General features: G+C 45.4%; 1 protein-coding gene across 2 annotated transcripts in view; it reads left to right on the top strand.

The window, feature by feature from the left end:
• The window catches only part of NBAS (NBAS subunit of NRZ tethering complex), a 221,377-nt gene that overhangs the window by 108,701 nt on the left and 86,295 nt on the right, over positions 1-26,381 (top strand). For both annotated transcript variants that reach the window (XM_077310978.1, XM_077310987.1), the window contains exons 30-35: positions 360-589; positions 4,711-4,823; positions 9,397-9,510; positions 19,214-19,327; positions 20,298-20,455; positions 22,465-22,569. In XM_077310978.1, coding sequence (XP_077167093.1) covers positions 360-589; positions 4,711-4,823; positions 9,397-9,510; positions 19,214-19,327; positions 20,298-20,455; positions 22,465-22,569 — 834 coding nt within the window. The remainder of the gene's footprint in view (positions 1-359; positions 590-4,710; positions 4,824-9,396; positions 9,511-19,213; positions 19,328-20,297; positions 20,456-22,464; positions 22,570-26,381) is intronic.

The raw sequence follows: 26,381 nt of genomic DNA, 5'->3' as shown, positions 1-26,381 counted from the left end.
CAGCCTGTATACCATTCAGCTGTGATTTCCTTCATTCCCCCCCACCTATTGTCATTGCTCTCACATTTCATCCTTCTAATGCACATCCTAGTTGTTGAAATTTGATCAAATGTTCGTCAATGTCACTGTTCAGCTCTGTACCCCAAAACACACCCACCCAGAAGATACTTGAAGCTATTTGCCAGTCCCTAAAGCTACTTGGGAAGGGAATGACAAACCACCCCGTATTGAGTCTGCCATGAAAACGCTAGAGGGCGTCACCCCAAGAGTCAGACATAACTCAGTGCTTGAACAGGGGATACCTTTACCTTTAGCTTTAAAGCTACTTATATAAGTTGCTTATTGTCTTTTCTTTGCAGATTTTTACCGAAAGCCTCCTGTGTTCCAGCCGGCTGGAAAATATCCACTTAGCTGGGCAAATGATGCATTGCAGTGTTTGGTCAATAGATCCTCCAGTTAATGTTGCTTCTAAAGGAAAACCACAGTACAGAGTCTGCTATGAGAAATCCATTGAATTAGTTTTAGCTGCGAGCCGGGAGTACTTCAATTCTTCTGCTAATCTGACGGATTCCTGTATGGATTTGGCCAGGTAAATGCACATTTCTGTTAAGCCCACCAGGGTGTCAAGAACAAAAAGTCAATGCAGACTTTGGAATTTCTCCATCGCTGTTGTGCTGGTTTATATAATCTTCTCTTCCAAATAAAATATTTTTTAAAAATGCATTTGCCTCTTGTGGCATGCCTTATGTCACGTGCGTATTGGTAAAAAAAAGGGCTGCATACATTCAAAAGATGACCCCCCCAATGAATTTGGCACCCTTGAAGATATACTACTACTCATAGGGTTGTATTTTCCCACTCCGCTCTGTTAAGTACAGGGGCTTCTGTAGTTGTTGCTGTTCCTTATTAAGACAGCACAGTTGATTGAGCAAAGTTGAGAATATATTATATCTATCGCTATACCCATCGCTATATCTTTCACTCTATTGCTGTGTCTATTTAGCTATCTACTTTAGAGCAGGGGGTACTCAACCTGTGGTCCTCCAGATGTACATGGACATCTGGAAGACCACAGGTTGACTACCCCTGCTTTAGAGAACGAACAGGGAAGCATAACTATATACCTTTTTTGTGTGAAAATGCAAGACAGTAGTAACTTCAAAAAAGGAAGCTTAAAAGGTTTGTTAGCATTTAAAATCATACAAAAATTACTAAGAGATCATCTATTTAGATTCAATAACCCTCCACCTTTTCTGCTTAGAAGTCCAGAATAATCTTCCATTCAAAATTGCTGCTATTAAAGTTACAGAACAGAGAAAGAGAGAGATGTGCTCTTAAGGCAGACTGCTCTGAATGCACAGCCTGCTTTCAATCTGCCCCTATAAAAACTTTTAGTGAAGACCAAATTAGAGCTTGATTATCAGGTTTGCTGGCTCTGCCTCTTCCATAATATATTGCAGGCCAAATGGGTGGGGCTGCAGAAAATAGTGTGAGAGCCCCCCACCTGAGCAAGTGTTGGGCACGGTTGTCAAGAATCTTCTGTTCCCTCCCCCTCTCTTCATCCAACCACAGTGATTGCTCCACCATAAGGCTGTGAGCAGGCCTATCAGGGGGGAAATTGTTTTCTCCACTCTGTAATTTAGGTCAGTGGTCTCCAACCTTTTTATCACCGGGGATCGGTCAACCCTTGACAATTTTACTGAGGCCCGGGACGGGAGGGGTAGTCTTTTGCCGAGGGACGCCGCTGACATCTGAGCCCCTGTTCCACTTGCTTTCCCGCCGGCGCCCCTGACATCCCACCGCCCACTGGGGGATGCTGCCAGCAGCAGCTGCAGTGCCACGCTGAGGGGGAGCCCCAGCCATGGCGGCCGCTGGAGAGCACCAAAGGTGAACCAGTGGCAGAGTGGCAGGGCAGCCCCGGAAGCAGCAGCCCGGGAGGAGGACGAGAAGGAGCAGCGGCCCGGTACCGACTGATCTAAGAACCGGTACCGGTCCTCAGACCGGGGGTTGGGGACCACTGATTTAGGTCATCTTGGTCTTTTGAGAGCAGCAGTGCCCAATGTTGACTCGGACTTCATGTGCTGCTTTGAAAACAGGGACACATTTATTTATTTAAGGCTGCCCTGTCTCCAGTGACATGTATGATGTGTCCAGTGGAGCTTCTTCCATGCATGGAAGGATTTCTGTCTGCAGAGGTCAAATTTCTCACCTCCCCTTCCTGCTGTTCGGGTATTTTTGGGCTGGAAGGGTTCAAGCTGAGAAAGTTGTGCAGGAATACTCTGTCGGGTCCAACCCATAGTCTTGTGCTCTCATGTTTATCCTCACGATGACTCTGAGGTAGATTAGGTGAAGAGAGAATGAATGCTATGTATCTCAGTGGAGATCTTGCGGAAGAATGGGAATTGAATGCAGCTGTTCCCAGCCACTCTCCAGTATTATGACCCGTTGATGCTCAGTAGCTTAGGAGCCACATGGGGCTGTTTGACATGGCCCCTGTTGTGGCTCTTTAAACCACCATTCCACAATGTTGCTTAAAAGTCTCGCCCCCCCCCCCTTGTGCTTAGATTAAAGCCCTCTTCACCAGGTGTTCAAGGGTTCTCCCAAAAGTACTTTTTCCATCCCTTGTGAGGTACTGCTGAGTGTTCTTTATTAAAAGGAACTTTTTCTTTCTTTTTTATGTGTGTTTACAATACAGTTTGAAAACATTGAATGGCGATTTTTAGTGATGTGTTTATTTTCAGTATAGACTGTTATTCTTGCCTCTTTGGTGTAGTGGTTAGGAGTGCAGACTTCGAATCTGGCGAGCCAAGTTTCATTTCCCGCTCCTCCCCCACATGCAGCCAGCTGGGTGACCTTGGGCTCTCCACAGCACTGATAAAGCTGTTCTGACTGAGCAATGATATCAGGGCTCTCTCAGCCTCACCCACCTCACAGTGTGTCTGTTGTGGGGAGAGGAAAGGGAAGGCAACTGTAAGCCGTTTTGAGACTCCTTCGGGTAGAGAAAAGTGGCATATAAGAACCAACTCTCCCTCTTCCTCTTCTTCTGTAATCTGTTCTGTTTCAGTTTCTGAAATCTCCTGTTTCAGCTTTATGGGGGGGACACATTTTTGTACTATTAATCTTTCTATTTTATATGGGGGGGGGGCTTGTGAATTCTCCAAAAGTTAAATACCTCCTCCATCTATTTCCATGCAATTCTGATTTATTTTTGTACTGTGAAGAAGGAAATTATGCAGGATGGATCGTCCCTGCCAGGAACACTCAAACAGGAAGCAATCACTTAAAACGAGGAAATGAATCCCTTCCATATTAACTAAATGAAATCTGTCTCTGCATCCTTATCTAGCATTGACAGTTTTCTCCTCCACTGAAATTGTCATTGGAGTAGGATGTGTTCGGGAATAGTTTCTTCTCAGATAAGATCAAAGCACAACCAAGGTCTGTTTTTAAAAATCTAATTTAAGGGAGAAAACAAAGTTAAAGGAAGGATATCTAAGAAGTTGTCATGTTTCCTCCTCATTACAACAGGACTTAGGTGCTGCTACGGAATAATATTGTACTCCTTATCTGTTTCTGCAGAAATAACTAAACATATTTATGATTGAATAATACATGTGCCACAGTTCACCTCCTCCTCTTGGTCGCACTCCTTAATGTGGGGGGGGGGGGTTATGTATGTCAGTGAATCTGAGAGCAAAACCATAAAGGGTCTACATTCCTAGCAGAATCACTTAAGGGGGAATGGTCACAGCTGAGACAACAGACTAAGATGCATCTATCCCCTATGGGGATCAACAGCTAGAGCAGCAGAAGAGAATGGACAGTTCCAGGAATTGAACTTGGGACCTTCTATGCCCTCTGGTGCCGGAGAAGACTCTTGCAAGTCCCTTGGACTGCAAGGCGAACAAACCAGTCAGTCCTAGAAGAGATCAGCCCTGCCTGCTCCTTAGAAGGCCAGATCCTGAAGATGAAACTCAGATACTTTGGCCACCTCATGAGAAGGAAGGACTCCTTGGAGAAGAGCCTAATGCTGGGAGCGATTGAGGGCAAAAGAAGAAGGGGACGACAGAGAATGAGGTGGCTGGATGGAGTCACTGAAGCAGTCGGTGCAAACTTAAATGGACTCCGGGGAATGGTAGAGGACAGGAAGGTCTGGAGGATCATTGTCCATAGGGTCGCGATGGGTTGAACACGACTTCACACCTAACAACAACAATGCACAAAGAATGTGCTCTGCCACTGAGCCACCATCCGTCCAGGATGGAAAATGTTTTGTCAAGAGGGGTTGAAGCAACACAATCTTCCCTCGTTGTTCTCATGGCTATATCCCTCTACTTAGCTGTCACCTTGATGAGGATTTTGTTTGCTGTAGTATATGTGATTAAAATGATGACTTTTTTGCGAATCTAGTAAAGCTGAGAGATTTTTTCCCCAATGTATTCATGGAATGTTTGTTGAACTCGCGGTTTTAAAAGTAATACATGGGTTTATGGTGCACATATTCTACCCACTTTCATAATGGGAAATTATCCCCTTTCAAGCTCACAACTCTGTAATGTCTGTGGTGGTGAAAATTATTGACATCCAAGATGTAGATTTCAACATAGGCCATCCCAGCCCAAGGCTACCATCCCATCAAGTGATCCCACAGTGACTTTGTACGTTTGAAACAGTGTTTGAAATTCTTTTCTACATTTCTTTCCTGCTCAGGGCTTGTTTACAGCTCATTACAGACTGCCCACCTGTGGTTCAGGAAGAACTGGATCTCATCCGTGCTCTTAGCTACCTGGAAGAATTTGGCATGAAAATTTTGCCATTACAAGGTATGAAGCGCTATATGCCATTTTTGGTCTACGATTTGGTTTCTTTTCGGTTCATATAAATCTTTCATATGAACTGTTGTATACTGGTATGCTTTTGGGGACATCTGGAATACTGGCTTGGCAGTTTCACCTATTCACAAATGTGAAAGTAGAAAACTATCTATAATTATTTGAGCACTTCTAACTCCTGTTGAATTGATTGAGAGAGAATTATAGTTGTTACCTTTCTCATTGAAATTGGTGGGGCTTAGAAGTGCTTAAATGAGACTGCATTCTTATTATTTTCCCTTTTGCTGCGCACAACTGCCTTCTTTTTTCTACAACAAGCCGTTGGATACAGAATCACAGAATCATAGAGTTGGAAGGGGCCCTACAGGCCATCTAGTCCAACCCCCTGCTCAACGCAGGATCAGCCCTAAGCATCCTAAAGCATCCAAGAAAAGTGTGCATCCATGTGTCACATACTAGTGATGAGTGGATAGGAGACTTAAGCCTAGTAAAGTGTTATATATACTTTCTAAACTACATTCCCTTCCCCACTGTATAGCAAACCAGACATAGTTCACGGACTTGCACAAGCAGTTTACGTATCCAGAGAAGAAAAAGTGCACAAGAAACAAGGAACAAATGCTCCCAAGAGAAGACTTATGCAGACTTAGAAATAAAAGCAATTGTATTGTGCCGTGTGGGTGGAGGCTGTCTCAAGGAGGACATGCACAATCAAATACATAGGCCAGGATTTAGTATGGACAAATAGGACCAGTTCCATCTTAATTTCCCCAGAAAAACATAATGTTCTCTCTACTCTCCAGTTGCCCTTATGCTGTCATAATTAAAATAACAGCTTGCTAGGAATTTTGATTACATTTCCCTTAGCTTGCAAAGTGCTTTGGAACATTTCTTGCTTGTCCTTATAATGTCCATCTGAGGCAGGTCATTGATCTTCATAGTATAGCCAGGAAGTTGATAGATGGATTTTCCTCTACTGCATTCCCATGAGGCTAAGAAGAGCTCAAAAATTTCAACGCTAACCTGCAAGTCTTGTTAAACACACAATGTCTGTGCTGTAAAAACTCAGCTATATTTGATAGGATTTTACTGCTGTATGACAGTGTGTCTAGAGCATGGTTATAAATAACTTAGTTTCATTGGTCGTTTTCCATTTTACTTTTAGTACCCAATAAAACTTTATCTTTTATTATTTTTAAAAACATAACAGCCTTACAAAGTGTTTTGTAATATTCTACGGCAACAATAGTTCATTGGCTGCATGTGACCTTCTTGCCTATATCATAGTTTTAATGGATTTGTACTGCTAGCCGCTGGATAAATAATGCACGTTAAAAAAAAAATGTAGTTAACACTTTACAAAGACCTCTTGGGAGTTTCAATTTAACATTAAAAATGAATATGTAAGTAAAGGGCAGTTCTTAAGCATTGTATGGTAAATCTGGTACATCTCGCGGTTTTTCAAGATACGTTCCTTGTTAACCTATTCGCTTATATAAACTTTATCGCCCGGTTGTATATCAAGCTATCTGTTGACAAGCCAAGTAATACTAATATTTAATTGACGGAAATGTTACTCTGTGAGTCTTCTGGCTGAGAATGAAAAAATGGTGCGGCATTTTCAGAGAACCCCCTTTAAATAACTTGACAGCACACAAGCACGGCTGTAACTGCTGTGGAAATTGATGCAAATCTAGACACTACCAACTAGGGTTGTGCAAAGCAGCCGTTCCCACCCGTCACATCCAGCGCCGGGTCGCGGGCAGGGGGGGAGGCGCAGGTGGCAATGCGGCAGTGAGCAGACACACGCAGGCGCGGACCTCCAAGCCTACGTGTGTGTACCGCCGCCACCCGCCCGCCTGCGACATGGTGCTGGCTGCGACGGGCAGGAGCGGCCGCTTCAGTAGCCGAATTGCACAACCCTACTGCCAACCACCCATGGCTGCCATCTGTGGATACTTAAATATGTGGGTTGGGGTTACATGGCAGGTATGGGGAAAAACTCGATTGCCCGCATTTCTGCATATGGCAGCCCCGTATTAGACTCTGTTAGGCTCCACCTTAAAAAATGAAAACTAGTTTTCTGGAGATTCCTTTGCTGCAGGGCAAGGGAGGGAGAAAATCGGGAGCGCACCAAAAGAGGCATATTTCAGTGCGGAAACGTATAAAAAAACTCAACCCTTTCAAAATGCAAATCCAAACAATATCCCTAGTGTGGAAATTGTCTATTAGATAACATCATGGAGCCGGCACCAGAGTATGTCTAATTATCTCTGTAAATTATGCTGCTACTAGTATCAAAGCCCGTTTTAAAAAGGGGCTTTGAAAGGGGCGGCAGGCAGGAGGGCATGAGAGGGTGGCTGCGGCTCCCTTTGGCCCACAAAGTGGGCTAAAGGGAGTGGAACGCCCCCCCTCCCGCCGGCAGTGACAGAGCTTTGTGGCCCACAGGGTGGTTGCAAACTCCTCCCACCTCAGCTCCCTCCCAGCAGGGCCAAAAAGCCCTGTCGCTGCCTCTCTCCTCATGAGCAGCAGTGGAGGCTGCAGCCACAAGGCTTCTAGCAGACAAGGAGGGAGGGTGGGAGCTGGAGGGGGAGGGCCAATCAGGGTGGAACTAGACAGACAGGGCCCCGGACAGTCTCCTCCCAGGAGGCTGTTTCCCAAATATATAAGGGAGTGAAATAGTGTTAAGGATTGGGTTGTTTTATTTATTTATTTGTTTGTTAGATTTCTTACCCGCTGCTCCCACAAGGCTCAGTAGGTGCTTAAAACAGCTTTAACGCTTTACATTAGTTTACATTTAATTAAATGACATTCTATTATGTTCCAATTTGAATTTGAATTTATTAGGCTGTTTTGTTTGTTTGTTTGTTTGTTTGTTTGTTTGTTTGTTTATATACCGCCCTCCCCGGGGGCTCAGAGCGGTTTACATAAGAACAACAACAGTACATAAAACAATCTATAAACATGTGAATAACTTTACAATAATAACTAATGGGTGTAACCGTATAACAATGTAACAGTATAAATAACATAGGCAGTACAACAATGCAACAATACAAACAGGTCCAGAGCATGTTGGTGGACTTCCGAGGGGGGGCAGGGGGGGAGCAGGGGCCTTTCAGTCGGTGTTGATTGTGTCTGGTCTCAACCAAATGCCTGGCAGAAGAGCTCCTTTTGCAGGCCCTGCGGAACTGTTTAAGCTCCGTCAGGGCCCTGATCTCCTCTGGGAGCTCGTTCCACCAGGTGGGGGCCACGACAGAGAATGCTCTGGCCTTGGTTGAGACCAGGCAGACTTCTTTAGGGCCAGGGATCCTTAACTGGTTGGTGGCAGTGGAGCGCAAGGCTCTTTTGGAGGCGTAGGCAGGGAGGCGGTCCCTCAGGTACACTGGGCCCTGACCGCGTATGGCCTTGAAGGTAATTACCAGGACCTTTAGTCTGATCCGGAATTCAACTGGCAGCCATTGCTGGTTTATGGTTTATGATGGTTTTAATTTAAACCATTATTATTTCAAACATGTTGTAAGCTGCCTCAAGTCCGCCTTGCCAGGAGTGCCAGGGTAAAAGTCGAAAGTATAAATAAAATAAATAAATAAGAGATTTTCCTGCACGCTTGAGGTATTCCACATGTGCATAAAAATGGGGGGGGGGCTGCCAATTAAAGTGGCATTTTCTGAGCAAGCACTGAGGATATACTTACCTTGTTGATTGGCAGTGGGACACGGGTGCCACGCTAGTTTCAGCCGCAGCAGTAGAGCATCTCAGGATGCTTAGGCGCTGCTGCTGTTGCAGAGCGTGCTATCTGCTGCTGCAGGCCTGGCAGTAGCAGAGGAACATACCAGCAGCTGCTCCAGCAGAGGATCTTGGCTGCTGCTCCAGGCCCAGATGAAGTCCGAAGGGAAGGAGAGGAAAGGAATCTTGACAAGCCTGCCCAGAACAGTTCTAGACAAGCCATTGAGAACGGGAAGGGGGAAAGGAAGCCTTGGTGAGCCCACTCAGAGCAGTTTGGGATCAGCCGCCGAAAGTGGGAAGGGGAGAAAAGGAAGCTTTGGAAAGGCCACCCAGGGCAGTTCTGGACAAAGCCTCAGGGGAGGAAACCATCCTGTAGCCCCAAGGAGTAATAGACAAAGACAATCCTAAGGGCCGGCGAGTCTTAACCTGATAAAGCAGTATGTTAAAATAGCATTGTCCATAAAATTGCATTGTGCAGGAGCTCACAAAATAAATCATTCTCCAACCTTGCATTCAGACCTTAGCTCTTTGAGAAGCTGCAGCCAAGAGAGAGGTAAAGGAACCAGTTTGGACCGCACCAATACTAGTTCTTATTGTGATGGGTTGTTCTACATTACCCAGTAGGGATAATTGGATGTGATTGGACGCCTCTGTAAACAAGCAAACAAGTCGTCTAAATGAATAGCTTAACATGTGGGAGGAAGATCCCAGTCTCTCTTTTTTTCTCTCCTTTTGGACCTGTAATTTGTGTGCAGCTGTCCCATAGACGGCTCAGTTTGACGTACATTCTTGCACGTGTGCATCGTACAAAACATGATGTATTTTCTCTCTGCAGTGCGTCTGAGCTCTGATCGGCTCAGCCTTATCAAAGAATGCCTCTCGCAGCTGCCGAACAACTACAGACAATCTGCCAGGCTGTTGGAACTTGCTGACTTGTTGAGAGTTGCAGGTAAACTTGGAACTGTGACGGAAGAGATCCTTGTTCCTTAAGGAGGGCGCTTAGCATGATACAGCACAGTTCTGACCTTCCTTCTGTGCGAAACCAAATTGTTGTGTCCTGACTTTGGATTTTGGGGATAGGCACTTGGTTGAAAGCAGACTATGCCAAGAGCATGTTTGCCTCCTGCAGTCAGTTGGTGGTGTTCAGTCCCCTTAAATCTTGCCCCTGCCCAAAATGTAATAACGGTTTGGTGTAGTGCCAGTTTGGTGTAGTGGTTGGGAGTGTGGACTTCTAATCTGGCATGCTGGGTTTGATTCTGCACTCCCCCACATGCATCCAGCTGGGTGACCTTGGGCTGGCCACAGCACTGATAAAGCTGTTCTGACTGAGCAGGAATATCAGGGCTCTCTCAGCCTCATCCACCCCACAGGGTGTCTGTTGTGGGGAGAGGAAAGGGAAGGCGACTGTAAGCCGCTTTGAGCTTCCTTTGGGTAGGGAAAAGTGCCATATAAGAACCAACTCTTCTTCTTCTTCTTCTACTACTACTACTACTAACAGAAAATTGCCTTAATAGTTAAAAATATAATAAGAGTTGAAGAGTTGCTTAAAAAAATACCCTGCTTTTTTACCATAAGGAATCTCTAAGCAGCTTGCAATTTCATTCCCTTCCTTTCCTTACAACAGGCACCTTGTGAGGTAGGTGGGACTGAGCGGGTTCTGAGAGAACTGTGCTTGGCCCAAGGTCACCCAGAAGGCTTTGTGTGGCAAAGGAGTGGGAAATCAAACCTGGTTCTCCAGATTACAGTCCACCACTCCTAACCACTACACCAAGATGGCAATCACAGCACTAAAGCCCAATAATAGCACATTGTTGGAGCAGAAGTCAGTGTTTTAGCCGCAGAATCTTTCGGCTGAATTCAGAATCCATCTAGCCATTGGAAGGTGTGTTGAAATATCTTTTTAAAATTTTTGCCTGACACCAAACAGACACAAGAAATGTAGCTGTATGAACATGTTAGGGAAGCTCTTCCACAATGGATTCAGAGTCAGATACCTTTATGGGCATAAGATTTGAGATCCATAAAACAAAATTTAAAACAGAAACAAATTACGGGCCTAGACATATGGACAACAGTAATAAAGCCTTATGTCGTACAGCCAATCTGCAGCAGAGATAGATTGGTTCTCGAGATAATTGACAGGATTTTTGCAAGTCCACTTTCTGAGAAGGCTCCTTTACACTCAACAACATCTTCACTAGATGTTTCTCATCGATGCACGGATCGATGTTTTCCCATAAAACCCCCCAGATAATGATGGAATACCTGGAATGTGGGGCAGTGGATTAATAAGTGGTTAAGGGAATCTGGTACATTGCACCCATGCAGACAGCTTCTCTCATTTTGAGGGATTTGAAGGAAGCGGCCTCTTGATCGGTTTGAAGGGAAGATATTTAGGCGCGCAAGGAGAAAGGCCCTTTTCCACAATGGAGAAGGCCTTGCAGAAGTAACCTCTCTCCCCAGTTCAGTTTCTTAAAGCAGTTGAATTTGAAAATCAAAACAACACACGTGTTCTTCCAGACCAAGGAGGCTTACTCTCTGCTGTGTGTGTGTGTGTGTGTGTGAATTTGTGGGAATCGGGTACTCCGTAGGCCAGAAAATGACAGATAGCGAGGAAGCATCTGCACTCAAGACTAAATCATATCCGGATGCAGCCAGTGTGCCTGATTTATCGCTGAAATTCTGTCGCATCGTTTTCTGCAAAGAGCAGGCAGCGCATGCTTTCCTCTGCTGATCGTTCCATGTCTTGGATACAGCTGACCAATCAGTAAGCTGCAGTGAACAATCAAGAATGAAAAGACTAAGGCACACATTTCGTTACATCTTAATTTTATAGCTGAACTTTTGAAATAGTGTACCTTGGCATCGCAAGCACAAAACTATCATTACTGGTCAACGTTGCTTTCATAAGATCCACCACCACTACCAAACAAACACACAAAAACAAGGAGATGTAAGTTTTCATGGGATCATAGAGTTGGAAGGTATCCTCCAGGGTCATCTAGTCCAACCCCGGGCAGAATGTAGGAACTCTCAACTACAGTGCAGGAACTCACAATTTCCAAGGGAAGGATGTTTGCATTGGAAGGGGGTAGGGGAATGTGTGTTTGAAACCTTTTGGGGAGAAGGGGAGGATTTGAATTAGGTGACCAGATTTTAAATTAGTAAAGCAGGACACCATTGACCATTTCGTCTATATGGAGCAACAAAAATGTTAATAGAATGCATAGAACGCAAATATAGTATTGTAATATATATATTTTTAATTTCAACATAAGTACACTTTGCCAGGTGCCCCCAGATGTCCCTCCAAAAGTGGGAATATCTGGTCACCTTAGATTTGAAGCAACTCTTGCCGCTTAATTTACAGAAGCTTTGTAGTTGAGGGAGTCAGCCAATCTTGTTGGGATGACGTAGGAATAGTAGTGAGAGGACTATTATCCTACTGCCAGGATAATGGTAGTAGTAATTTGTAGTCCTCGAGATCTTGCAAAATGTGCTCTGAGAAAAAGATACCAAGATTCTGATGCTGCACAGCATGGTTCTTCTTCTTCTTTGTATTTTGCCAATTTACCTTGAAAGGCACTCAGCCTCAAGTAAGAAAAAGCAGTTTTCTCCTTCATCCAAACAGGACCACATTCTTTTGAACAAATTGCTGTTGCTATACCGCCTTAGCAGGTAAACTCAAGAGCAACGCTCTGCAGTTCATCTCCTTTCGCAGGGTAGATTCTCAGTCAGCTTGGCTTTCAATGAGTCATGAAAGGTCCAGGCCCTGTTTGCGTGGCCTCTGCGTGAATTTTGGTTTAAAATGCTTCCCACCCACCCGTGTAGCTAGGACTGTCTGATGTTCCTATCTGGAGCCTTTGTTTTGAAAGCATAAAAGTCCGTTAGCCGCCTTTGAAAGTGCTGCTAAAGTTGCAAGTGTTTGGCTTTAAACAAAACAGTGCTTCAACCCCTCAAATAACAAAGCGTGTGAGGGAAGGGACCGTAGTCCCTGTGCTCATGTTTTGTAAGTATTATAAGGGCGCTGGAGATAATATCACTGCTCTGCTCTTGGCTGTGGTACCAGGCCTTTCAGCTGCACAGCTGGTTACCCTTGCTGGGGAGAATGAACATCCCACATCCCAGGGCTACCCCGTTTGGTTTTGAATGTTCTCTTTCCCCCTGTGTTTTTGTCAGTGATCTGGAAAAAAAATTGAAGTTATGTTTGTTTGTTTAGTTTTGTTACGGTCACTGTTGTTGTTAGGTGCGAAGTCATGTCCGACCCATCGCGGCCCCATGGACAATGATCCTCCAGGCCTTCCTGTCCTCTACCATTCCCCGGAGTCCATTTAAGTTCACACCTACTGCTTCAGTGACTCCATCCAGCCACCTCATTCTCTGTCGTCCCCTTCTTCTTTTGCCCTCGATCGCTCCCAGCATTATGCTCCCAGCATTACAGTCATAGACCAGCACAAGATCATGCAAAACATCCCTTAAAACCGGGAATTAAAACATCTTAAAACATACGAATAAAAAATAGACTATGTAATAAAAAGGTACATAAACCCAGCTGTCCAGTTCACTTGAAACAGACCACTCTATTACGAATTTTCATCCCTGCTGTACAGAACTTGGCAACACTATAGGTTATATCGTTATCTGTATATGTAAGGAGCAGAGAAATGTAAAATTTTCCTAAACGCCCTGGGACTCTGCCTAACAGTGGAAGTATTAGACTAATTTGAGTGTCAGTATCATATCAACGCTGAAGATGTATATGTTCCATGGTTTCTATATGTCCAGAGCTACAGGTACATTTCCTTTGGAAACAGGGTATTTTTCTATATCTTGAAGTTAAAAATACCACCCTCTGTAAAGAGGCTGCCAAGCTACATACAGATGTGCCCGCATTTTATTCCTGATCCTTCCACTATACAGCTAGATGTGTTTCATTTCATTTAAGTGCAGGGCTTCTTTAGTGCAGGCGTGGTGGAGGAGGGCCTGGCACCTTCTCCTCTCTCTCTGTCCACCTCATGGTGAATGGGGGAGAGAGGAGCTGACAGAACGGCTTATCTAAAGATCCCTGGGAAGTTTGTGATAGGTTGAAGCTATCTGTTTTCTAGATTTGTAACTCAGTCAGTCACTGCACTCCAATATGGAGAATTCTCATTGGGTGCCATGGAATTCTGTTCCTCCTTTGCCTTCAGGCAGCCCAGTGCTGATGGAGGAAAAGGCCATAAAATCACAGCAAATGTACGGCAACCCCAACAAGCTTGCAAGGCTGATGGCCTGGTGGTAAAGAAAAGGATTGCAGCTTTCTAACGGATCATACATTTACTAGGGATTGGCTATAATTCTGCATACTGGTCTGTCCTGGTTCAAAACTTTGGTTTTTACCAGGCAGAGAAAGCAGCTAAGAAAGTAGCCTGTTCCTCTCTGGAATGTAGAGTTTTTTTTTATAAGCTTGTGGAAGGAGGCTCCCAGGAGCTAATGTTTATGTTATGTTTATGTCGAACTGACCTAGGCTGAATCTGCACTTACTTTATATATTCTGTTGTGGATCCTGCTGAATCCAGATCGATTTGAACTTGGGTCTTCCTCCCCCCCCCCCATTGAAACAGAAAAGTGTTCTGCACGTGGTTAGGGAAGCTCAGAAGGGGAGAGGGAAGCCAAGCACAGCAGGAGCCTCTTTCTTTCTTTTCTTGAATGGGGGCGAGGGGGGTGGGGTGGAGGATTGGAGACAGCAGAGGAGGGAGAGAAAAAACAAGAGGCAAATCTCTACTGAGAAGTTTAGGCTTTTGGAGCTTCTGTTGAGATAAGTTAGGGCTTCCACTTTAAGGCAAGTTAGTTCCTTTAAGCCTGGAAACCAGGAACTGACGCCCTGGCCAATCAGGGCTTCTCTACCCCGGAGTTCAAGAATAAATTCGAAAGAGGCAGAGCTCTGCATGCTTTCTCATACTTTCTCAGTCCGATTCTTCAAATATTGAGAGTTATATCCATTCTAGAATATTGCATGATAAAGGTAGGGTCACTTCGGATCAATCATGCTTGTTACAGAGGGAAAAATTAAATCGGACAAAATCAAAATGAAAATTGTATTCAGTGGAGATGGCAGGGACTGAATCGACCTGGGATTGGAATAAAAGCTCTGTGCAGACTACACCCTAATCTCAAGGCCAGGAGGAAGAATGGAGGAAGTGTTTGTCACTACTGCTAATGTAAACTATTGGATGTGGTGGTGGGGGCATCCAGGCAGTTTTTGGACCTTGTCAGCATCTTATGGGGGTTGGTTTGGTAGCTGCGGGGTGGTCCCGTGACATTGAATGGGGGTTGGAGACCCCTGGTTATTGGCCTATCCTGGAAGGGTATCATCTCTCCCAGCCTCCAAGGAGAAGGTACTTAACACTATGTAATTGTATTGTTCTTTGTGCAGATTTAGGACTTCCCCTGTGTCTGTTTTTGCTGAGGTAAATAAATGTTTAAAAGGCTTTCCTCTCAGTGTGATAATTGGGAGCCTTGCAGTGGGCAAAAGAGCCTTGATTAGGCCTCAAGGCTGTCAAGGCGAGAGACATTCAGAGACGGTTTGCTGTTGCCTACCTCTGCGTAACGACCCCGAACTCTGCTGGTAGCCTTCCTTCCAAATACTAACCTGGGCTGGCCCTGCTTAACTTCTGAGATCTGACCAGGTTGGGGAAATTACAGTTCACCCATCTCCCGTTTCGACACCCCTTCCCCTTCTGCCTGGCGCGGGCCAGTCTTGCTTAGGAAGCTGTTTGTGAGGAGCAATGGAATCGAGCACTTACCGTGTTCCGTGCTGTTTCTCATGCTGATATAATCATATGCTGAATGCTAATAAGATAAAAAACCACAGGTGGTTAGATAGCTTTAAAATCTGAATAAATTGTCAAGGAAATGCATTAATTTTAGGCGAACCCACATCGTCTATTAACATAGTCAATGCCTATAGTGAACGTTCCCTGAATTTTTCAAGCAGTTACGTGTTAGTGGCTGCCACTGGAAATTTTGCAGCCCGATCTCTGTGCCTTGACTTGACCTCTGCCGGTATTCGACCCATCTCCAGATCAAATTTAAGTTTTGAGAGAGTGCTGGGGGAGGGAGGGAGATTCAGAAGGAGCAAAGTTCTAGTGGAAAGTCAAGCCATCCCCTAACTTGACTTCTCATAGGCCCATTATGCACGGAGGGGAAGGTCCGCATGCGGGGTGGAATGACGTCGCCTAAAATCACCGATAATGCACGGCGCCAGCTGCATCCGGCCGCAGATTCGGTGCATGCCGCTGAAAAGGCCGCATTAGCGAAACGCGGAAGAAAGCGGAGCTTCCAGGCGACCGGGGCGCAACCAGAAGCGGCGCCAGGGTCGCCGCGTGCATAATTGGTTACTCTGGGTTTTGCCGCCATTGCGTCCCATCCCATGCGTAAGCGGTTTGCTTCATGTCTTCCCCCTCCGCGTTTTCCATGTGACCCGAAATCGCCGTTTCGGCAGCCATGCATAATCTGTACACCGCCCGTGGCGCCGCGGGCGCCACGGACTAAATAAAACAGTAAGGGGTTCTGGGGCGGGATGTGTCCGGGATGAGGAAGGGTCCGGATTGGACCCTTCCTCATGACAGACAACCGGAGGGACCAAACGGCAGGCGCGAAGCGCCTGCCGATTGGTCCCTCCGATTCCCAGCCCCAACAACTGCGAGCCGCGCTCAGCGCGGCTCGCAGTTGCTCCCGGCCTGACGTGGTGAGAGGCGCGAAGCGTCTCTCACCGCGTCAGGCCGGCCCCAAGGAAGCTCCCGCCGCAAACACAACACAAGACTCCAGCCGCCGAGAAGCTGCAGAAAAAAAAGAAACACCCCCGGAGGAGCCTTTCGCCGCTAGCGCGACGAGAGGCAGCAGAAAAAAAAACCCCTGTAGGAGCTCCAAGCCGCCGCGCCGACGAGAGGCAGCAGAAAAAAAAAACCCTGCAGGAGCCTTTCACAGCTCCAAGCAGCAGAAAAAAAAACCCTGTAGGAGCCTTTCGCAGATCCAAGCAGCAGAAAAAAAAAACCCCGTAGGAGCCTTTCGCAGATCCAAGCAGCAGAAAACAAAACCCTGAAGGAGCCTTTCCCAGCTCCAAGCAGCAGGAAAAAAAACCCCTGTAGGAGCTCCAAGCCGGCACGCCCACGAGAGCTAGCAGAAAAAAAAAACCCTGCAGGAGCCTTTCACAGCTCCAAGCAGCAGAAAAAAAAACCCTGTAGGAGCCTTTCGCAGATCCAAGCAGCAGAAAACAAAACCCTGAAGGAGCCTTTCCCAGCTCCAAGCAGCAGGAAAAAAAACCCCTGTAGGAGCTCCAAGCCGGCACGCCCACGAGAGCTAGCAGAAAAAAAAAACCCTGCAGGAGCCTTTCACAGCTCCAAGCAGCAGAAAAAAAAACCCTGTAGGAGCCTTTCGCAGATCCAAGCAGCAGAAAACAAAACCCTGTAGGAGCCTTTCCCAGCTCCAAGCAGCAGAAAAAAAAAAACCCTGTAGGAGCCTTTCACAGCTCCACGCAGCAGAAAAAAAAAGCACCTCCTGGTGTCCCCTGGGTCCTAGCGCCCATTGCATTCCTGGTTGCAATGGGCTTTCTTGCTAGTAGGCCATAAATAGGCATCTTCCTTTCCAAGCCAAACAATGCCCAGCAGGATCTCCTCTCCTGGCTAGCACTGTGGAGCACCTCCATTAGAGTGGCAACAGCTTCTTCAAGTGATGTGGTCCGTAGCGTAATTGCTGTTCCTCTCCCTCTCTTCACTAGCGCTTGCCAGGAGAAGGTGAGAGACATGCATCCTGCTGTGTGTTGCCTCATGCTAGAGCAAAGCTGAAATATGGGAGCTGTTGGGGGGCTCCATTTGAGGCACTGTTCACACCTGCCCAGAAATAGACATCCCCCCCCCCCAATATAGCCCTCACATTTTGACTGTATTAAGTTAGAAAGCTTAAGTTGATACAGTCACTACTGCTTTGTTTATGTGTACAGGAATCAGAGAGCCCAAAGCTGCTTGATGAATGCAAATTTTATCGATCCTGTATAGGCTATACTAAGAGCCTCTTGTGGCGCAGAGTGGTAAGGCAGCAGACATGCAGTCTGAAGCTCTGCCCATGAGGCTGGGAGTTCGATCCCAGTAGCCACCTCAAGGCTGACTCAGCCTTCCATCCTTCCGAGGTTGGTAAAATGAGGACCCAGCTTGCTGCTGGGAGGTAAACGGTAATGACTGGGGAAGGCACTGGCAAACCACCCCGTATTGAGTCTGCCATGAAAACGCTAGAGGGCTTGCACAGGGAATACCTTTACCTTTTTACCTTTATAGGCTATACTATCATAAACGTCTTCTTGGTACCTGTCTGGTGCTCAGTAACTGAGCAAACAGCAGAGCTCAAAGGCTTTCTTGAAATATATATGTTGAAGAAGTTAAGATTGAATAAGTCTTGAGTAACAAATATTTTATTGCAGTACAGGTCTGTCCATAAGCAATGTGTCACTGAAACCCGGTCCAGAAACCGGCTGCATCACAGAACCATTTTTATTAACCTATTTCTGTAGATTTGAAAGACACCGCGTGAGCAGGAGGCAACAGGCAGAGGACACATAGTGATTCAACAATGGCTTCCACCAGGCAAAACCAGAGAATAGCTTTTGTTACCAATTCAGTTAACTCAGTTAGGTTTGGCTTGAAAATAATGGTATTCTAAGGCAGTGCTCCCCAATCCCCGGTCCGGAGACGGTACCGGTCCGTAGATCAGTTGGTACTGGGCCGCGGCTCCTCCTTGTCCTCCTCCCTGGCTGCTGCCTTGGGGGCTGCCCTGCCACTCTGCCACCAGCTCGCCTTTGGTGATCTTCAGCGGCCACCATGGCTGGGGCTCCCCTTTGGCGTGGCACTGCGCAGCTGCTGCTGGCAGCGCCCCCCAGCGGACAGCAGGAAGTCAGGGGTGCCGGCGGGAAAGCAAGCAGAGGAGGGGCTCAGGCAGCGACGTCCCTCAGCAAAAGACTACCCCTCCCCCGGGCCTCAGTAAAATTGTCAAGCATTGACCAGTCCCCAGTGATAAAAAGGTTGGGGACCACTGTTCTAAAGGATTATTTTTCTGTTGACTTTTCATCAATAGTTCCTTGACATTTGTCCCAACACGTTCTACAACCATGAGGGCCTTGTTAACATCCATTCATAAATACAATACTAATAAAGGTGATGTTTTTATACTATTATTAGGTAGAAGTCAGTCTCCACTGATGATGTACAGAGGGTTAGATGTAGAACAAGAATGCGTAGCTATGTCCACGAGACCAGTGTATAGCCATCTCTACTTACCATTATCTTTCTTATTTCTGAATCAGGATAACACAAAAGTGTCACACGTACATTTATCTGTATATCTACACATGGGAAGAGAGGCCATGGTGTATGCATAGTTAGATTTTCAAAAGCCACAGTAATAATTCGCGTAACATATTACATGCATACTATTTTATCTCAGATTCCCTCTTATTTCTTAACGAAATGGTTAGTCTGTCAGGTCTGTTTACGTGCTCTGGCATGCGTTCTTCTTGTATTTAAGAACACCTCCAGCTATGACTATGTCACCATCGTCACTGCTGTTTCATTACCCAGGTACTGATTTTCAAAGACAACGGGACATCTTTTTATCTTTTACAGGTGATAACCAGACTGAGAGAAAAGGCAAAGTTTTGATCCTTTTGGTTGAACAAGCTCTACGGCTTGAGAATTACAAAGCAGCAAATATGCACTGCCAGGAGCTTATGGCTTCAGGTAAAACGCTTACCCACTCCCCGCTTTTTAAAAAATCTTATGAATTTTCTGCTACAATATAAACGGCTGGTGTTGTGCCTTATTTCTTGAATTGTTAGGATGCTGTAAGGCTCATCTTACCAGGGAGATTGAGACAGCGGCACCACAAGCTGGGTGTGTGGAACCAAACTCACTGGAGTCATTTGACCAGAAATCATAAGTGGGGGAGTTAAACGTGTGAATGAAACTTGCGGATATACTTGTTGTTTAGGGAATTTCTGTGCCACCTCTCTGGAAGGCCTGCTTGAAGGGGCTTACAACGTAAAACAATAAAACCATATAAGTTTTAAAAAAATCAATGAATAAACTATTAAAAACCTATCTAGAGCATAAACCAGGAGAAAACGATTCTCCTAAAAGAGTTCTCAGGCTGCTAAAACCATTTGAAGAGATCAACTCCTTACTTAGGTGCCTGAGTTTTTTAAAAAAAGCGTTTTGGCCTGGCACCTAAAAGAGAATAGGGTCAGCACCAGTGAGCCTCAAGAGGAGGGACATCACCCAGGTGGGGCACCACCACTGAAAGAGCCCTGTCTCTGGTTGCCACCTGCTGCACTTTTGAGGATGGGGCCCCAGAGAGCAGGGCTTCTAAAGGAAGTTATGGGCGGGACAGTAGGAGAGCATGTGGCCCTTTAATAACTCTGACTTCCAGCCATTTGGGGTCTTCAAGATAAGGACTAGCCTAGGTGAAACATAGCAAGTTGCCAGATAGGGAAAGCGAGTGGCATGATTGTAGTTACAGAAGAACAAGCATGGTAGATTTTATTTTTAAGTATATATGTGGTGTATAAGAGGGGTCAGGCTTTGGGAGTCCTAGCTGTAGCTTGTCCATATTTATCTTTACTTTCCCGCCAAAACTGAATTGTTTGCATTTCTCAAATTAGCAATCCCTAGCGTGGGGCAATTTCATTTTTATAATCTTTTTGACTGTCAGGCGACTCTGAAAGCTGGGATGTTTGCAGCCAATTAGGACAATCCGAAGGCTTCCAAGATATGGCTGTTCGGCAAGAGCTCCTAGCCTATGCTCTGACACACTGTCCCCCGAGTGCCATAAAATCACTTCTAGCAGCAAGCTGCTCATTGCGAACTGAGGTAGGTCATGATCGTCTGTGGGCTTCTTTAAAAAAATTTTAAAAACTGGGTTTTAAAATGGACCTCACTGTTCTGTTGCCGCTATTTGAGATTGGGTGATTGATCCGCAGTACCGGAATGGGCGCTGAATCAAATATATCTTTATTACTAGGGGCCAAGCCCATTGCACTCAGGAATACGTGTGCTAGATTAAGGGGGTGGCATGGAAGAACCAATCTCATAGGGCAGTGGTCCCCAACCTTTTTATCACCGGGGACCGGTCAATGCTTGACAATTTTGCCGAGGCTGGGGGGGGGGGGGAGTCTTTTGCCAAGGGACATCGCAGCCACCGCCTGAGCCCCTGCTCCACTTGCTTTCCCGCCGGCGCCCCTGACTTCCCGCCACCTGCTGGGGGGCGCTGCCAGCAGCAGCTGCGCAGTGCCACGCCGAGAGGTCGCCCTGGCCATGGCAGCCGCTGGAGAGCTCCAACGGTGAGCCGGCAGCAGAGTGGCAGGGCAGCCCCCGAGGCAGCAGCCTGGGAGGAGGACGAGGAGGAGCTGCGGCCCGGTACCGACTGATCGACGGCCCGGCTCCAGTCCTCGGACCGGGGTTTGGGGACCACTGTCATAGGGTATCTGTTGTGGGAAGAGGAAAGGAACGGTGTTTGTAAGTCGCTTTGGGACTCCTTCGGGTAGTAAAAAGCAGGGTATAAAAAAACAACTCTTTCTCAAATGACCCTAAGCCAAAAGAAGAGTAATAGCCAGGTTTTACCTTGGCTATGGAGCTTCAAGAAACAAAGGGAAAGAACAATTCTTTTGAGAACAGGAACAGACCAAGGGACTGCAAAGAAGGAGAATAACAAAACCCAAGAGGAAGATAATAACAAAACACAAGGAAGAAATCCTTTTAGCTATTCAGCTATTTTACTATGAAGAATTAAGCCATTCTTCTTTCTGTGGTTGAACACATGTTGAATCCACAAAGGGGACATCAAAGCAATTTCCATAAATAAAGAGTACCATAAGTATTTAAACCATTAGCGATAAAACATCAACTAGTCAGTTTTACTTATATAAACATGCTTACTTATATAGTTTTACTTATATAAATGTGTTTATTTCACGCCTTACGCATATTTGAATGCCAGTGGCTGCCTCAAGAGCAATAACAGAGAGTAGGATGCAGATGTTTTAAATAACACGTTCCCCATGAGTCCTTTGTCAGGACGGCATAGTTTGTTCACTCAGAATGAAATTCCGTAGATTCGTGACTGCCAAAAGTTCATGGGGAAATGTCATGTTGGAAAATCTTTTTTAAAACATGGTTTAGATATCATGCAAAACTGTGACTGAATTTAAGCTAACTATGATCATGGTTGATTTTAAGAGCCCCTTGTGGCACAGAGTGGTAAGGCAGCCGTCTGAAAGCTTTGCTCATGAGGCTGGGAGTTCAATCCCAGCAGCCGGCTCAAGGTTGACTCAGCCTTCCATCCTTCCTACTCATCTCCCTCCAGTCTGATGAAACACAATTGACAACAACTCCTTGAGTGCGGTTCTTTAACCAATTCCCTATCCACCTAACTATTAGTACCCAATTAGTACCCAATTAGGGGAGACTAGGGGGTCCAGATGAGCCTCTTGTGGCGCAGAGTGGTAAGGCAGCAGACATGCAGTCTGAAAGCTCTGCCCATGAGGCTGGGAGTTCAATCCCAGCAGCCGGCTCAAGGTTGACTCAGCCTTCCATCCTTCCGAGGTCGGTAAAATGAGGACCCAGCTTGCTGGGGGGTAAACGGTCATGACTGGGGAAGGCACTGGCAAACCACCCCGTATTGAGTCTGCCATGAAAACGCTGGAGGGCGTCACCCCAAGGGTCAGACATGACTCGGTGCTTGCACAGGGGATACCTTTACCTTTACCTTATGATCATGGTAGAGAGGGGCAGGCTGGCTAAAGATACTACACACAAGGGAACGGCTCTCCTTCTTTATAGATTACACAGATATGACAGATATAGCATTATCTTTCCCATAGATTCTCTACCGTGCAGTCAACTACCAGATGCACCCTGCAGAAAAAGGAGAGAGCTTGCAGACCTCCAGGCCAACACTTGCAAGCAAAACAGAATCTGCTCTGGAGGTAAATTGGTATTTATTATTATTTATATTTATTAGATTTGTATGACTACCACTTTCAGAGAACTGCTCACGGCAGTATACAGCGTTTCAAGTACAAATCAAAACATTAAAACCATTAAAATTCCCATTAAAACCCCCACAGACCAATAACTCACAGTGAGGGCGACATAATAATTAACAGCTGTTCCCACACAGGCCCACTGGATGGGCAAAAAGGCAGGCAGATGGATAACTGGGCATTAAATTTCCATATGTATTTAGCTTTTAAAATTCAGCTCCTACAAATGAGATGAGCTCTTCTAATAATTTAGTAATCTTTCCTGTGTCCTCCTTATTTTTCAATAGACCTTCTTATCTTTTCCCCTTAAATTCCTCAGTCATCCCTTTAGTCCATTACCAATGATACCATTTTTTGTTTGATTTTAGGGTTTTTTTGTTCCTTTTTCCTGAGTCTCCATTCCCGTGCTCGGCTTCCCTGTCTCTGCCTCTACCCTAGATCTCTATACAGGTATTCTAGAGTCTAGACCAGTGGTCCCCAACCTGCGGGCAGCGGCCCGGTGCCGGGCCGTGAAGGCCATGGCGCCGGGCCGCGGCTCCCTCTCCCTGCCCCCCCCCCCCCGCAGTAAAAAACTTCCCAGGCCGCAAGCTTGCGGCCCGGGAAGCTTCTTACTGCGGGAGGGCGGGAAGAGGGAATCAGGGCCGGGCCATGTGGGCGCGGCCCGATGCACAGGTGTGGCCCGATGCGCGGGCGCGGCCCGATGCCCTGCCGGTCCCCAGCCTCAGAAAGGTTGGGGACCACTGGTCTAGACAACGTGAACCATCTCATTACAGAATGGTCTATCAACAATCTATAATGGTCACTTTATCCTATCGGAAGTTAAAATGTTTTGGGAATGCGTTGCAAATTTGCAGGTATTTTTGTGTTCTGTTTTTGGAATATTGAGAGCAGTCAGTGGAAACGATCTTGGGTGGAGAAGATCAAGATTTTTGAGGGGACAAAAGCTAGTATTTAGATAGACTCATGATTAATTTCAAATTCCTAGGGTATTTTACGGGTTTAAGAGGCCTGTTGGATCAGCCTATTTGTTCTTCTTAATCTATTGGTAACCAGGCTTTTTCAGGCCACTGCTCCCTTGGTTCCATGAATCCATCCCCAGTGCCTATCCATCCCCAGGGTTCATACCCTATAAAAAGCAGCATTCAGAACAGCAGTTTGCATAACTCAAAACAGTAGCAATTAATTGTACATCTGTTCATAATCCAATTAAAACTTATTACTTTAATTTTTTCCGACAAAATCAATGCACTTGATCCAGTGATGCAAATCGCTCAAGGTCTGATAATCGTTTAGTGACTGCTTCAATGTTCAGTAAATTCTTAATTTTTGATGGGTTTGATGAAATGATACCAGTTTCCCAGAGTCTGGTTTAAAGTCACTCTGCAGGAGCGTTGATCTTGCTTGGGGAGAAGTTGGATGACCAGACTAAAACCATCTTCCACCAACTATGGTCCACCCTGCAGGACAGCAATCAGAAACTTCTTTCTGTAGCCCCAAATTTCCATATGATTTCGTAAACTTGGGCTTCAGCTCAATGGCATTTTATAGCTGAGGGAGTTCTTCCTCCATTACCCCAACCCCAACTTGCTCAGTATCTGAAAGTGGACTTGTCACCCAAGGTGGAATTTCCATTGAATGAAGACCGTCAAATAACTCGTAAATGTCTTCATTCAGGATATCCAAATGTTCACAAAAAACTTGCAGACCATCACCTTGTAGCTCACCCTTCTCTTTCTGGTTCAGACAGGCTCCTGAATTGGTGTGGCTCGCAATGACCTATATTGAATAGCTAACTTTAATATAAAGATAGAGATGACAGATTTGGCCTTAATAAGATTGACCTCATTTCCTCGCAACCTTTGAAGAACTGCTCAGCGACAAGAAATACTGACTCCCCTTTAGTCTCTGTTCTTAGTTGCCTTCCAAATAACAACTCTTGAGCCAAACCGTCGTCTTTTACAAAGCACACGTAATCATAGAATCATAGAGTTGGACGGGACTTCCTGGGTCATCTAGTCCAACCCCCTGCACTATGCAGGACATTCACATCCCCATCGCTCATCCACTGTGACCTGCCACCCCCTTGAACCTTCACAGAATCAGCCTCTCCGTCAGATGGCTATCTGGCCTCTGTTTAAAGATTTCCAAAGATGGAGAACCCACCACCTCCCGAGGAAGCCTGTTCCACTGAGAAACCACTCTAACTGTCAGGAACCTCTTTGGATGTTTAGACGGGATTTCTTTGGAATTAATTTATCCCATTGGATCTTGCCTGTCCCTCTGGGACAAGAGAGCAAAGTTTCATTGTCCGGTAAAGTTGGCTTATCCCAGGTGTAAAGTGCATTCTGTTGTCTGTAGTATGCTGCACAGTGTACCTTCCACCTTTTCAGCTGTTTCATCTGTGGGTCTTTGCCCTGAATTGTTGCTGAGAGGAATCGTCTCTTGGGACTCACCTGTAAAAAGTTGCAAAATGACCAAGAGGAAAAAAAAATGCACAGAGATGGCAGTTTCTCAGAAGACAGTGTACTGTTCTGAGTAGAACGCTGACGGCATGACTGAAAAATTTAATCTCCCCAGTGTTGTTGTTATTTATGTTGTGTTGTGAATTGTTACTTGATGGTTGTGAACTTGACTGTTGCATTGAAACTTGTATAATGTTTTAGATTATTATAATGTTCCATGTAAAGTTACATAATGTTCCATGTAAACCGCCCAGAGCTGTAAAGAATGGGCAGTATAAAAATCCAAACAGACAAATAAACAAACAAACATACAAATAAATAGATAAATAAATAAATAAATATCTTTATAAAATTAGGTAGTTTCTACCATGTCAGAACTATGTAGAGGCAGTAACTTGGATTGCCATTTCCCAGCCTGGTCCCATAGCCTGGTCGATCGTAAATGTCAACAGTATGATCAAAGGGGCGTGTCCCCAGAGTCCCCTACTGCCTCCTTGCCTCTTAACTTACCTAAGTAATCCCCCCTCAGGAGGCAGTACTGCCCAGTTTGTGAAGCACTGCTGGAGTTTCTGTTTCCTGCCTTGTTTCCGTGTTTCTACTAAGTGTGGTTGCTATGTGTTAATACTTGTTTTGGTATCTAAAGCCCCAGATAACCCTCTTGGTTAATAAGAAGTATTTTAACCTATTACAGCCAACATTGTGAGATTAAAAGCATAGTGATTTAGCCATTAGAGGCTGTGTGCTATTTATTAATGCTAAAAAAATAATAACCACCATAAATTGTTGCACAGAAATGCGGAGATGGCTTTTTGCTTAATATGTTTTTATACTTAACTCGTGTATCTTATAGAGAAAACAAGGGTTTTATTTATAGGTTTTGATAATGGGAAAATGTAATTACCGTGTTTGGCCTCATTAGCCACTTAAGGAACATAGCTTTCCCTTAAATATAAGCTGGATTGTTTGTTTGGGGGCTTTTTAAAAACAAATATCTGATTGTATTGTTTAAAAGTAAAGGTTTACAATTTCTTTTCATCCGGTCTTCTGAAACGATTTTCAGAACACAGTAATGAAAGTATTGAAATGCACTGATGAAATATCGGGTGGGCACTGAGAGTCAACATTCGTAGGTGCTGGTTGTCTTCTTAGAGGATAGTTTCATGAGGAGGTTTTTGAGGCAGGTATTTGATATAATCTGCTCAACATAGGATGCAGGAACATTGTTCCTAATTTTAAGGAACGATTCTCAGTATTAAGGAACTCACAGTCTACTTTTGGAAACTTTATTGTAAG

The sequence above is a fragment of the Paroedura picta genome, chromosome 1 (assembly GCF_049243985.1).
Source record: "Paroedura picta isolate Pp20150507F chromosome 1, Ppicta_v3.0, whole genome shotgun sequence".
Classification (NCBI taxonomy): domain Eukaryota; kingdom Metazoa; phylum Chordata; class Lepidosauria; order Squamata; family Gekkonidae; genus Paroedura; species Paroedura picta.
This window is presented reverse-complemented; position numbering and strand designations above follow the sequence as displayed.